The sequence below is a fragment of the Panthera leo genome, chromosome A1 (genome assembly GCF_018350215.1).
Source record: "Panthera leo isolate Ple1 chromosome A1, P.leo_Ple1_pat1.1, whole genome shotgun sequence".
NCBI classification, from domain to species: domain Eukaryota; kingdom Metazoa; phylum Chordata; class Mammalia; order Carnivora; family Felidae; genus Panthera; species Panthera leo.
The window spans coordinates 108,884,308-108,895,762 of NC_056679.1; the positions used below are offsets into that span (position 1 = coordinate 108,884,308).

The following is an 11,455-nucleotide window of genomic DNA, read 5'->3' on the forward strand; positions in this document are numbered from 1 at the left end:
CTGAAGAGTAAAAGACAAGTCCAGGCCACAGTGGCCAGCTCACCACCCTCCAGGCCCTACCCAGAACAGGTGATTCCGAGTCTGCCAAGATGGACCCAGTGTCTACCCAAATCTGACCTACCTCCTCAGCAGCAGGACAGTCCCATGCCACAGTCCAGTGCTCTGAGCTCCCTTTTAAGGGGCTGTGTGCACAACTTGCCTGGTGAGTCTAGAGTTCACAGACCTTGCAACACTTCCCCTGCGGCTGATGGAGCCTCTATTGTTCTCCCCACCACGTGGGGCAGGCCCTGAGGGGAAGTTCCTCCTGCCTCAGTAGCCCCCACCTAGAATCTGGCAGGTGCCTATCTCAGCCCGCAGGTCCCATCCTCCTCCAATCCACCTGGAAGAAGCTTTAAAATACATACACAAATGCCTGAGGACCCAAGTTCTGTTCACAAAGCTCCTACCTCATCCTTCTTAGCAGGACCCCTACGTTTCTCTAGTCATCTTCAGAGATGTTTTAAAACAAGACAAAATCTTCATTTAAATGCCTCTCAGGGCAGCTTTCAGAGCAGGAAATTCAGCGGCCATGACCAAGGTCCTGGCTGATGGAAAGCCACACAGGGTGCTGGGGACACAGTCACAGCAGCAGTTCCGTCTCAGGAAGTTTGTGGCCCCATCACTAGGTTAAGAAAAGCACAGATCTTACCATCATACCTGTGCGGCCCTGACATGCAGACACGCAAACACAGCAGCCCACCCTTGGCCCACGTATCTACCCGGTCCTCACAGATGTTCATGCCTATCTCTACTATGTGAGGCTTTCTCTCCATCTTCCTCTTGGGTTTTAATTAGAGTCACAGAACCACAGATGATTGGGGCAGAGATGGGGCGCAGGGCCTCCCCAACTGGGGAAGTGCCAGGGGAGATACACTGCACATCCCCCAAGAGGCTAGGATGCAGGTTGCTGGGTTACACAGCAACTCACCTGCCGAGCTTCCCCAGGGAGCCTGATTATAGCTCCGAAGGCTCAATTTAAGCCCTTTCGATGTGGAAAAGTCCACCTACAGTTGGCTGTGCCTGACCGCTGAGCAGGGCCACCACCTGTACCTGCTAGCCCGGACTCACCGTGAACATGCCTCCCTTTAGCAATTCATTCAGTGTGGGAAACAGCCTTCACTGCCCTCTGATACCTCCCCACCTTCCTCCCACCATGCCGGCACCTTTAAAGAATCCCACTCACCCTAAGCCCTGGTCAGGGAACATGGGCCCACATTCCTGACGACAACACCAGGAAGCCAGGCTCAAACAACACTTTCAGGAACTTAAAAATACAAATAACCTTGAGGACAGAGGAGCGAACAGAAACACAGTGTCTTTTACAAGCTCTGAGATAAACGTTGTCCTTACCATGAATCGGGCACAACTAAAATTTCAGAGCAAAGAGGGGGCATCAGAGGCTAAAACTGGCAGAAGTCCCTGTGGAAATATTTACCGAGTATGATAACCAGGGCCGATGGTGTGGATGAGCCTCAACCTCATTGCCCTTCCTTCCACACCAAGCCCTGGGACAGCAGGCAGGACTCGGGGATGCTGGTGAGGATCATGAGCACTGCACAGGCAGAGGGACACCCCCTGGCCAGGCCCCACTGTGCAGGAAGCCAAATCCTGTGGCTGCAACATGATCCTTTCCCCTCCCAGACAGTCCGTGTTAGGACTGCCAGTGTCCTGGCTTCATGAGCAGTGATCCATTTCCGTCACCAGCCCACGCTGAGGACATACTGTGAACCCAATAGGTTCAAACTCAGAAAGGGACCAGAGGCCACTCCTGGCAGGGCCAGGGTCTTAGGGCTCACTGCAGATGGCCGCAGCCCAGGATGTGACCTCCTCCAACGGGGGTTCTGCTAAGATAGGGTTGTGGTAACTGAGGTGGGGGGACAAGAGAGGGATTTGCTCACCTGCTTGTTCACTCAGGAGCACTCAGGGACCCTGCTCAGGAAGGAATGCACAAAAGACAGGACCTGAGGCACATCCTTAGTCAGGAATAGGGAGGAAGGTGGGAATTGGGAGCAGATGGAAAGGAGTGTTCTGAGAAGGGGATAGACTGATAAAAGTGGGTTGGTAAGTTGCAGAAACAGCCTGTAAGATTTTGAGGCTCCTAGGAAAGTGGCAGGAGTCTGGTTGCATTGAGGAAAGGGGCAGGAAGCTGAGGCTGGGAGGATAGCATTTAGCTGCAGAAGAAAAAAGACTTGGTACTTGTATATAAGCCTCATGCCTTCAGTGTCACATCCATCAGCTAAGAGAACCCACCAGCTCCTAGTAACCTAGGGTTTTAAGATGCATAAATGCCCCCCACCAGGCAAGCTGTACCCCTAGAACTCTGCTAAAGGGGCTGCTACTGTAGCCAGGAGCCAACAAGACTCCATTCCAACCATTCTAAGTGTCACTGTTTTTTCACAGAACAGACAATAACCAGAGAAGAGAGAGTTTTGCCTTTGGTTAAAAGTAAATTTTCTGGAAAATTTGATAAATAGCTTAATTTTCTGGCTCCCCCATACTCTGACAAAGTTTCTCTTCGGAATGCCACAAAAAGAAACAAATCCACGTTTCACTTTGTTCAGTGGAAGGCTATGCCTGTCAGTGGGACCTTGCCACTTCCTGATTCGTCCCTCTGGAGGTCAGGGTCACACAGCAGCCGTCTCTCACTGCCCTAGGGCCGCAAGGTCCTGTTGTTGGCCACTGAGAGCCACTGGTGTCCACAGGGTTAATATCAGGGCTCAAGTGGCCCAGCCCTCAGCTGGGCAGGAGCATTGAGAACTCAGGCCTCCTTTTCAAGGCCAGGATGAATGGGGAATATGCAAATGCCCGCCTCCTGAGGAGTGCAGGGGAGGGCCTGGTGCTGTATCTTTCCACTCTGGGCCTGTCACATGAAAGGGTGTGTATTCCTGCGGCTGGCTCCGGGCGCCAGACTGGGGCTGTTCTCACCAGAAAACAAAAATCTCTTTCAGACCAAGCGAAAACGAGGCCCTGGCTGGTCCAGGAAGGCTGTTGGACGTTGTTCACACTGACCCACCGAGAGCAACCATCACTTGGATTCTCACTGAACCCGCCACCTTTCCAGATGGAGCCAGAGGCCTCTGTGGCCCCAAGGAAAGAAAGCACTGTGTTGGGTCAGAGTGGATGGCACCAAGAAGTAGGATTGGCTCGTTCTGAGGATCTGTTCGTTTTGCCCCCTTTCGAAAATAGAAATGGCTGGATCTAAGGTCACCGCCTTTTATTTATGAGGGAACTTTGGTAATTTTCATAGTGTTGATGATTAAATATGGAGAAAGAAAAGGGAAGAAAAATGTAATGGTAAACGAAAGAACTTGCAGTGCCCAGAAAGGACTTTTAAGAATGGAGGCCGCGTGCATCCTCTGCCCGCCTCACCAGGAACTGCTGCCACACTGCCCTCAAACTGTGGGTAGGGTTTACGGTAACCCAGAGCCCACCGTGCGAGATCACAAGCTTCTGGGACACTCCAAGGCTTGGACTCCATCCTCAACAGAGGCCCCATGACAAGATCAGACCTCAATTTTGTTCAGACTTCCAGAGGCCAGAAGAGCTGCTTTTCTGACACCTGGGGGTCACCAGGAGCTGTCTATTAACCAGAGTACAAACCTAGTACCTTATGAAGTATGGATGCTACTCAGACTCCCATTAACAGGAGACAGTGACACAGGGAGACCTCAAACACACACGTGGTGGTTTAGCCTGAGTGGAAATCTAGGACAAAAACACTTGAGGAACTGATTCAGAACCAACAGGAGGTCTGGTGGCTGCTCTGCTGATTCCCTGCAAGCCAACGGAAACAGGCCTGGTCAGCTTCTCAGCCCAAAGAAAATGCCCATCTGTGATGAACATCCATTGCTGTTCCCTCCTCAGGTCTTTCGTCTGTAAGTTGGGGCCAACAGTACCCCCATGAAGCCAAGAGGCCAGGCATGTCTGTGAGTGTTCAGGGAGCTACCCTGAGGGGAACAGGAGGTCAGAGGAAGGAGAGGAGCAGGAGGGGAAAGGACGCTTCAGTATAGATGGAAAGGGTGCTTCATGGGTCTCAGCCTTCCCTGATGTCTGACCTGTGGCAAGGGATAGGGACATATGTACACACACCTCTCACCAGCCCACTGGCCAGGAAAAGGCCTGCCCTCCCTTTCTCTCCACCACTCCAAGATGAGCTAGGCTTGTGGGGAGAGACTGTAGGCAGGGTGGGGGGCTGAGTAAGGGTGAGTTGAGGGCATCTCCAAGAGAACCATGTCCCACCCATCTGCTAGAAGGCACTATCACTGTTAACACTGAAGCTTGCCAGACACTAAGCAGGGTCCTGGGGTTTATGCAACCCAGCATAAACCAGGTGGCTTCATGCAACCTCAGCTCTAGGGGCCATAGCAGAGGGGCCAGAAGCACTGCCCTTTCCAAAGTTAAGGATTCACTGAAGGTCTGGATGGGTCCTGGTGAGTCCCCCTTCTCCGTGTTGTTAACTGCCTTCATCTCATTGGCCTCTAGAGCCTCACCATCCAGCCTCTGGCCAACTTCCCTGTCCAACCTTACTGGCAGGCCCATATTTTATCCTGCTGCCCAGTCTCTGACTGACCTCACTGTCCCTCCCAGTGGCTCTTATGCCTATTCGACAGGATCTGCAGTCACTGCCCAGAATGGCCTATAGCCAAGGCTGGGCCAGGGGTTAGTGGTCAGAAGGACGCTGACTGGAGATAGTTAGCCCCAGCAGCAATCCACATGCTGGAGGGTACCAAAGGGCCTTGTAGCAGGGCTGAGTCCTGGTTGGTCCCTTGGGATCCACCTCCTGTACTGGTGGGCCAGGCTGGTGTAGTGCACTGGGAGTAGGGTGGGATTCCTGGTGTTGGTTAGTGGGCTTGGACCCAGAGCTGCCCGTTTGACCTGGGCCTGCCTGTCCTCTCTCTTTCCTCCAATAATCATCAATCACTGGGTCTGTTCCTAGCCCCAAAAGGTGTCATTCCAGATTTGCTTGTCCCAGGGTCTGAAAACAGAGATGCTGATTGTTCCCTCACTGGTACTATCCTGGCCTGGCTTCTTGCTCTAAAGCCCCAGAAGACACCTATCTCAGAATGCAGGCCTGAATGGGCAGATGGCAAATCAGCACCCCCCTCCCCCACAACTATTCTCCATAGACAACCCCAGCCAAACACCTGAACTAGCTGTCAGGAAAGGAAAGATGTTCCTGGGAAGAGCAAGTAGGTAGGTACAGGTGGGACTTTTTGGGATCTAAAAATCCTTCAGGCTCTGAGATTACAGGTTAGGTCTCAGAACAGATAGCTCAGTTTGGTTCAGAATTTGTCCCAACCCACTTCCCATCTTTCCATTTCTGCCTGTCACAGACCCCAAGCCTCACATGAATCAAAAGCCACAAAAAGGAACAAGGTCTGGGAATGACTACACCCACCATGAGCTCCCAGAGCATCCAAGCCTTGGTGGGAGACCAGCCTGGGCATCCTGAAGGACACTCCAAGGGCCCAAAGTAGCATTCCTGAAGCCCAATGGGTGGCTAGTGATGATTCTGGCCATGCCAATGCAGGAAATGGGGCCATGACACCAGACCATCAAGTGAGCTGAGGACCCTGATTAAGGCCTCCTGTCTGCTCTAGTTGGTCAGAGCTCCCACCCTACTGGAGCTCTAAGGAAACAAAATACCTCACCCTTAGAGAAGAATATCTTCCAGAAAACCAATCACCTGCAGGTATGGGTTTGGTCCTTCCCTCCTTCCTTTAGCAAAAACTTTTGGAGCACCTCCTTCTGTTCTGGGTTCTTAGCACTAACGGTTCCCCCCTGAAGGCTGACCTGTCCTGCCTGCGAGGAGTTCATGCCTGCTTTCCCCTACTGTTTCTACCACACTGGCATCATCCCCAGTTGGCACCTAGTAAAAGCACACACAAGATCTATTATTTGCTAATTGATTTGTGGTAAGAGAATGGCTTATAAAATACATCATTATTAAAATAAATTATTCTCATGGAATTCTTCATATTATTCATTTATGCAGTAAACAACAGCTCACACTGTGCCTGGCCCCAGACTGGGGCACAGAGAGAAGAAACTCTGGCCCTGCCCTCTAGGAGATCATACTATAGGAGGCCCAAAACTGCAGCTCAGTGGGAGAGGTGCCACTAGCCATGGCTTGTAGATGTGCAGGGGTAGTGTCACCTTGGCCACCCACATGTCCAGTTTGGGCTATGTTTCCTGGAAGCAGCCACTGTACAGAACAAAGCCCAGGATGCCTGGCTTGGTATTCTAGGGCCTGCAGAACCCAGCCCTGATGACCTCACTCGCCAAGCCGAGTTTGGCCACAGTCACTCCTATGACCAGTCTTTCCTCAGACTAGTCCTTCTGCCTGGAATGCTTTGTTTCCCTACTCCCTTTCTGCACATCAGAACCCTGCACCTGCTTTAAGGAAGGCCTAGCTTGAATTAACATTTAAAGGGCCCTTTCCTATGTGCCAGCCCCTGCTCTCAGCACTTTATGTCTGTCCTCTCTTCAAACCCTCCCCCTTCCAAGGACCAGTCCCTTACTTGTGCCCACGGACAAGTCTGCTGGAGGGCTCATGCCCTGGCTGCTCAGGTCTGATGGTTCCTCCCTGGACTGGAAGTCTGAGGGTATGGTCTGGCTCATAGCTCTTAGGAGTTGCTTCACCCCTGAACCTCCCTGAGTCTCACAGCGTCATTTTTTAAATGGGGATAACAGCACCACAGTGTTGTGGGGAAGATTAAAGGAAAGGTTAGGGAATTGTAGAACACAGGGCTTGACACATGGTAGGTGCTCAGGGAAACAGCAGTCAAATCAGCACGTTTGCAACAACACTTCCCCCCATAAAAACAACCCCCTCCCACATTCCATAAATATGTGAGTGCCTACTATGTGCCACGCTAATCACATGGCTAATTACAAAGTGCAGCTTGTGTTATACAAATGCCTATAACTTTTGCCTCTTTTTGCAAACAAGCCAGAGCCTCATGCTCACTTATTCTGCTTGATGTATGTATGGAATAGTCCTGGGTCCCATCTGGGCCTGAAGCTGAGCCAAAGTCAGCCTTCTGAAGGTCAATCTAAGGGCCCTTGTAATCACATGGGACAGGAAACCAGCCAGAGCTGAAAGGCCCAGTTCTGCTGCCCTCTGGTGTTGGTGTGCTGTCACTGGTATGACTCTTGTATCCTACCACAGTCTGGGGAGGATAAGGTGCTGAGGTGAGAATTCTCCTACACAGCAGTGCATCATGTGTAAATCCAAATTTTCTTTTGTGAGGCATGCCCTCAGCTGTTCTGCCTGGAGCCCCACAATATTTACAGGTCCTAAGTGCCTTCTTGGGCCCCCTATAATGGCCCCAGATCTCTTATCAGTCCTCTATACTACTGGGAGCCTGGAATCAGTGGGGGAAGATTTGATGGGGTTGAACTGAGCCAAGCTGTGCAAGCCTGCACCTTCCTTGGACACTTACAGCCAGATGGCTGCCACACCAGTCTCTGCTACCAGAGCCAGCCCTCATTCCCCATGGCCACAGCTGAGGCTTCCTACTTTCCCCTCCAGGAGCCCAGCCTCAACCTGAGCCACATCTAATCTCATCCAAACCATCAACAGCCTCTCTGAATCCTACCAGCCTCCATTCTCCCCCTGCTGGCACAGCCTGGCCAGTGCACCTGAACAGGGAGCTTCTGTACAGGCTAAAAAAACCTCCTCTCCTCCAGAATCTCCAGCTATCCAGACTCCATCTTCCTCCCACAATCTAGGCCCCCTAGGCACAAGGCTCTGAAGACCCACTCTATAATTCTTCTTGCACACCTTTGCTGACCTGATGTTCTCTACCTGCCTCTGACAAACACCCCTCTATGCCGCAGAAGCCTATTAAGATGTCACCAATGGTCAGGCATATGGTTGAGCAGAATAGACCTTGTCTATTCTGGCATGGTGCTGCATCAACCTAAAGGAAGGGACACCCTTTCAGAAATTCATCCACTAAGTGGGGTACCTCTTTCTGCTTTGCCCAGTGGTGCCGGATGGCCAGGCAGAAATGGCAATCCATTGTTCCCACAGTCCTGAGAACTCATGACACTGAAAGCAACCAGGTTTTCCCAGGCCAGGCACAGCATCTGACTCAGGCTGGATCTATTTTATTTGTTTCCTTGTTTACTACTCAACACACAGGTGGGACCTGGGCTGGCCCAGGACTCAGTACTGGCCTCTCCAGTGCGGAATAGGAAAGATGCAGCTCTTGCTCTCCTAGGGCTCAGAGCACAAGGCTGCCTCCCCCAGATGGAAAGTTCTTCCTCCAGGTATCTTCCTCCTACCTTTTCACATTATCTCCTCCCTGCAGCCCCTTGTAGGCAGTCCTTGTTTCCTTAGAGCCAGAATGGGTGGCGAAAAGCACATACCTCTACTAAAGAGTGACATCAGCTTGAGGGTCCTCTCCTCTTTCTAGCTGAGTCAAAGGGATCTGACAGCTTCCTAGGAACCCTGGAGATCACAAGGCCGAATATATTGTCAGGCTTAGCCTAGGAGTTTCCTCTCTCCCCACAGAAAAGCTGGGGTCTAGGCAAAGTACCAAGCACGGTGGACACATGATCTGGGAGTGCCCTAACATGATTGTCGGATGCTCCATCCAGTGATCACTACTTAGTCACTCACTCTGGTGTCAAATGTGGCATCTTTGAGGAATTTCCTGCTTTGCATTGAGGAGCTTGCCCTCTATGGAAGCAGCTGCCATCTGTACCAAGAGTCACCTTCCCTGACCACTCCAGGGCCTCTGTACAGTCATTCAGAGAGGCATGTGACCACTTTGGGAAATACTCCACAATGATGCAGGACAGAAGGTCAGTTTGAGTCAATGTCTGCTGAACCCCAATTTCAGACAAGGACCCAACACTGTAAGGGGCTTTTTCTCAAAGGCTGCTGATTACTCCCAACACATGTGGCCCTGTAGTCTCCAGATATCTTCTTGCAGCTGCAGGAGACCAAGGTTCCATGGCTTGGTGAGGGCCTACTAAGGGTAAAGCAAAGGGTCCTGGCACTAGGGAAAGGCTTGGAGACCATCACTCAGTAAATGGTGGCTGTCGCTATCACCATCATCATCCTCATCATTATTTTGGTAACTCCTTCCCCTGACCCGTGAGTCCAGCTCCGGCTCCGACCTTGCCTGCTAGATGAGCACATCAGGCCCAGAATGGCCCTGCATGGCCTGTCCTCAGACACCAACAGACAGAAGGAGCTTAGGGAGCTGAAGGGATTAGAGAGGCCTCACTCACTCCCCGGCTCAGGGGAAGTGTCCCTGTGGCCCAACTCAGGGCAATGGGGGGGGGGGGTCAGTGATCACCTGGCCCACCAACCAAGTTTCAGGCCTTATACCACCATGCACTTAGCAATGATTGATCAATTAAAGCCTCACATCAAATCCCACTCTGCCAGATATTATCCATGTGACACTGGGCAAGTCAATTACCTCTGAGCCTCAGTTAGAAAGGGAAAGTGCCATCAAACTCCTAGTATTTGCTGTGAATATTAAATAGTACATGTAAAGTTTCAGGTAAGGATTTCAAAACGGTTGGATTCCCCTTCTTTGGCTCAAAAAGAACCTTATGACCTCTGAAGCTGCAGTTTGAATGTGAATTAACATTCACAGAGTATTCACTTTAGACTAGGTCCCTTTTAAGGCCAGTTTAAGTTCCAAACACTTCACATACCTTATCAGGCTTAAATCTGCACATGGGCAGTCCGATGTGGAGACCCTTTAGTGGTATTATACCCTGGAGGAACCCAACGCTCTCAGAGGGGACTGGCTGGTGCAGGCAGCAGAACTGGTGGATGAACGGGCCTGTGGTGAGACCCCAGGTGTGTGTAGGGGGGTGAGGGGAGTGCTGGGCAGGGATTCACAGGGGGTCCTTACTGCTTCCTAAGAGAATGTAGGGGCGAGGAGCTCACTCCTGTGAGGGGGAGGGGAAAGGCCCAGGAGCAGTGGGGACACAAGCAGTGGGTAGAGCTGAGGAATCAGGTAAACACCTCCGTTACAGAAATCTAGTTAAGATTTCTGGCTCAAGGGTGGGCAGTGAGGGGTCTTGAGGAGACCCCTGACCACGATCAGAAGCCCCAGGACAGTGCTGGTTATGTCGCTGACTTGCGGCAAAACGTCAGGCACCAACAACCTCTGTTTCTGGACACTAGGGATGGGCAAGGATGCCCTACGTGTCCCTTGCGGTACGAGTGGGCTCGGCCTAGTCTTGATCACCGGTGGTGCTCCCTTAAGGGGAGAGGGTGCGAGAACCCGAGGGAGGCTGTTGTGATGTCCTGAGAGCCAGGTCCCTCATTTCCGAACATCCAGCTGCTTCCCAAACCCCGACACAGAGCCCGCCAGAATTTGGGGGTGGGGAGACGACCTGGGAGGCCAGGGTGGCGAGAGAGACTTGAAGGGACTGCTCAGAGGCCGAGACTGGGAGCTCACCTCCATCCGGAGCCAAGACCCTACAGCGCGCGGGGGATGGGGGTCTGGGACGAGGACAGAATGGGGACTTACCCGCGAATAGCCAGAGGGAGCCCCCGGAGACGAGGAAGAAGGTCAGCATGTCGATCAGCGGGGCCCGGCCTGGCCCTGCACGGCCTCCTCGGCCGCAGCCCCGCAGCCCCGCAGCCCCAGCAGTCGCCTCGCTGCCGCCGCCGCCGCCGCCGCCGCCGGGTATTTTTAGCCCCCGCCCCCCGGCTCCGCAGCGCCCCCCCTCTCCGCGCCGCTGCGGAGTCTTGGCGGGAGGGGGAGGGCGCGGCGCGCGCTCGGCACCGGAGCCCCCCAGGCCGCCTTGCAACCTGCCGAGTCCCTGGCGCCCCCAGCGCTCAGAGCCTCTTCGGAACCGCCGAGGCCCGGGAGGGGGAGGGGCCGGCCGCAGAGCCGACCAGCCCTCTGCGCCCCCGCCCCCAACGTCAGGACTAGGCGTTCTGGGGAAACGGGCAGAAGAGGGGCGCACGGGAGACGAGCGGCGGAGCGTGAACCGCGCTCACCCCACCGCTGCGCGACCCTTTCTCCGCGTGCCCCTGCCTTTGATTGCTGGGCAGGCTTGGGTGGCAGAGGGGTTGCAGTCACCTGTTCTAGGAGGCACGCTGCCTGTGGGCCGGTTCCCACTGACGCGGACGCCTCCCAGGACCCAAGTTTACAGACACCAGGAGCCCATGGGTGCCAAGTTCGCAAGCCAGAGAAGAGAGAGGTGGTCCGTGTAGGCTCTGGCAAACGAATTTCTAGGCCTGATTAGGGCCCAAATTCCCTGGGAACCCCAGACTTCAGATCTTCCCTTCTGGGAAGGTTGAATCTGAGGCCACCCAAGGTCACAGGAGGCTCCATGTAGTCACAACCTGCCACATGGGTCACAGGAGGTCACAGGAAACCACATGGAATCACAGGTGTTTCTTGAATACACAGGCAGTCATGGTCTTCAT

At 53.2% G+C, this 11,455-nt stretch overlaps 1 protein-coding gene across 5 annotated transcripts in view; it reads right to left on the minus strand.

Moving 5' to 3' along the window:
- The window catches only part of ACSL6 (acyl-CoA synthetase long chain family member 6), a 60,105-nt gene extending 49,380 nt beyond the window's left edge, over positions 1 to 10,725 (minus strand). For 2 of the 5 annotated variants that reach the window (XM_042934565.1, XM_042934547.1), the window contains exon 1: positions 10,548 to 10,724. In XM_042934565.1, coding sequence (XP_042790499.1) covers positions 10,548 to 10,596 — 49 coding nt within the window. In that variant the 5' untranslated portion in view covers positions 10,597 to 10,724. Of the gene's footprint in view, positions 1 to 1,222; positions 1,239 to 8,415; positions 8,498 to 10,547 lie in introns of those variants that run through there. The other 3 variants (XM_042934573.1, XM_042934558.1, XM_042934583.1) reach the window with 3 other exon arrangements.
- Between the last annotated feature and the right edge of the window lie 730 nt (positions 10,726 to 11,455).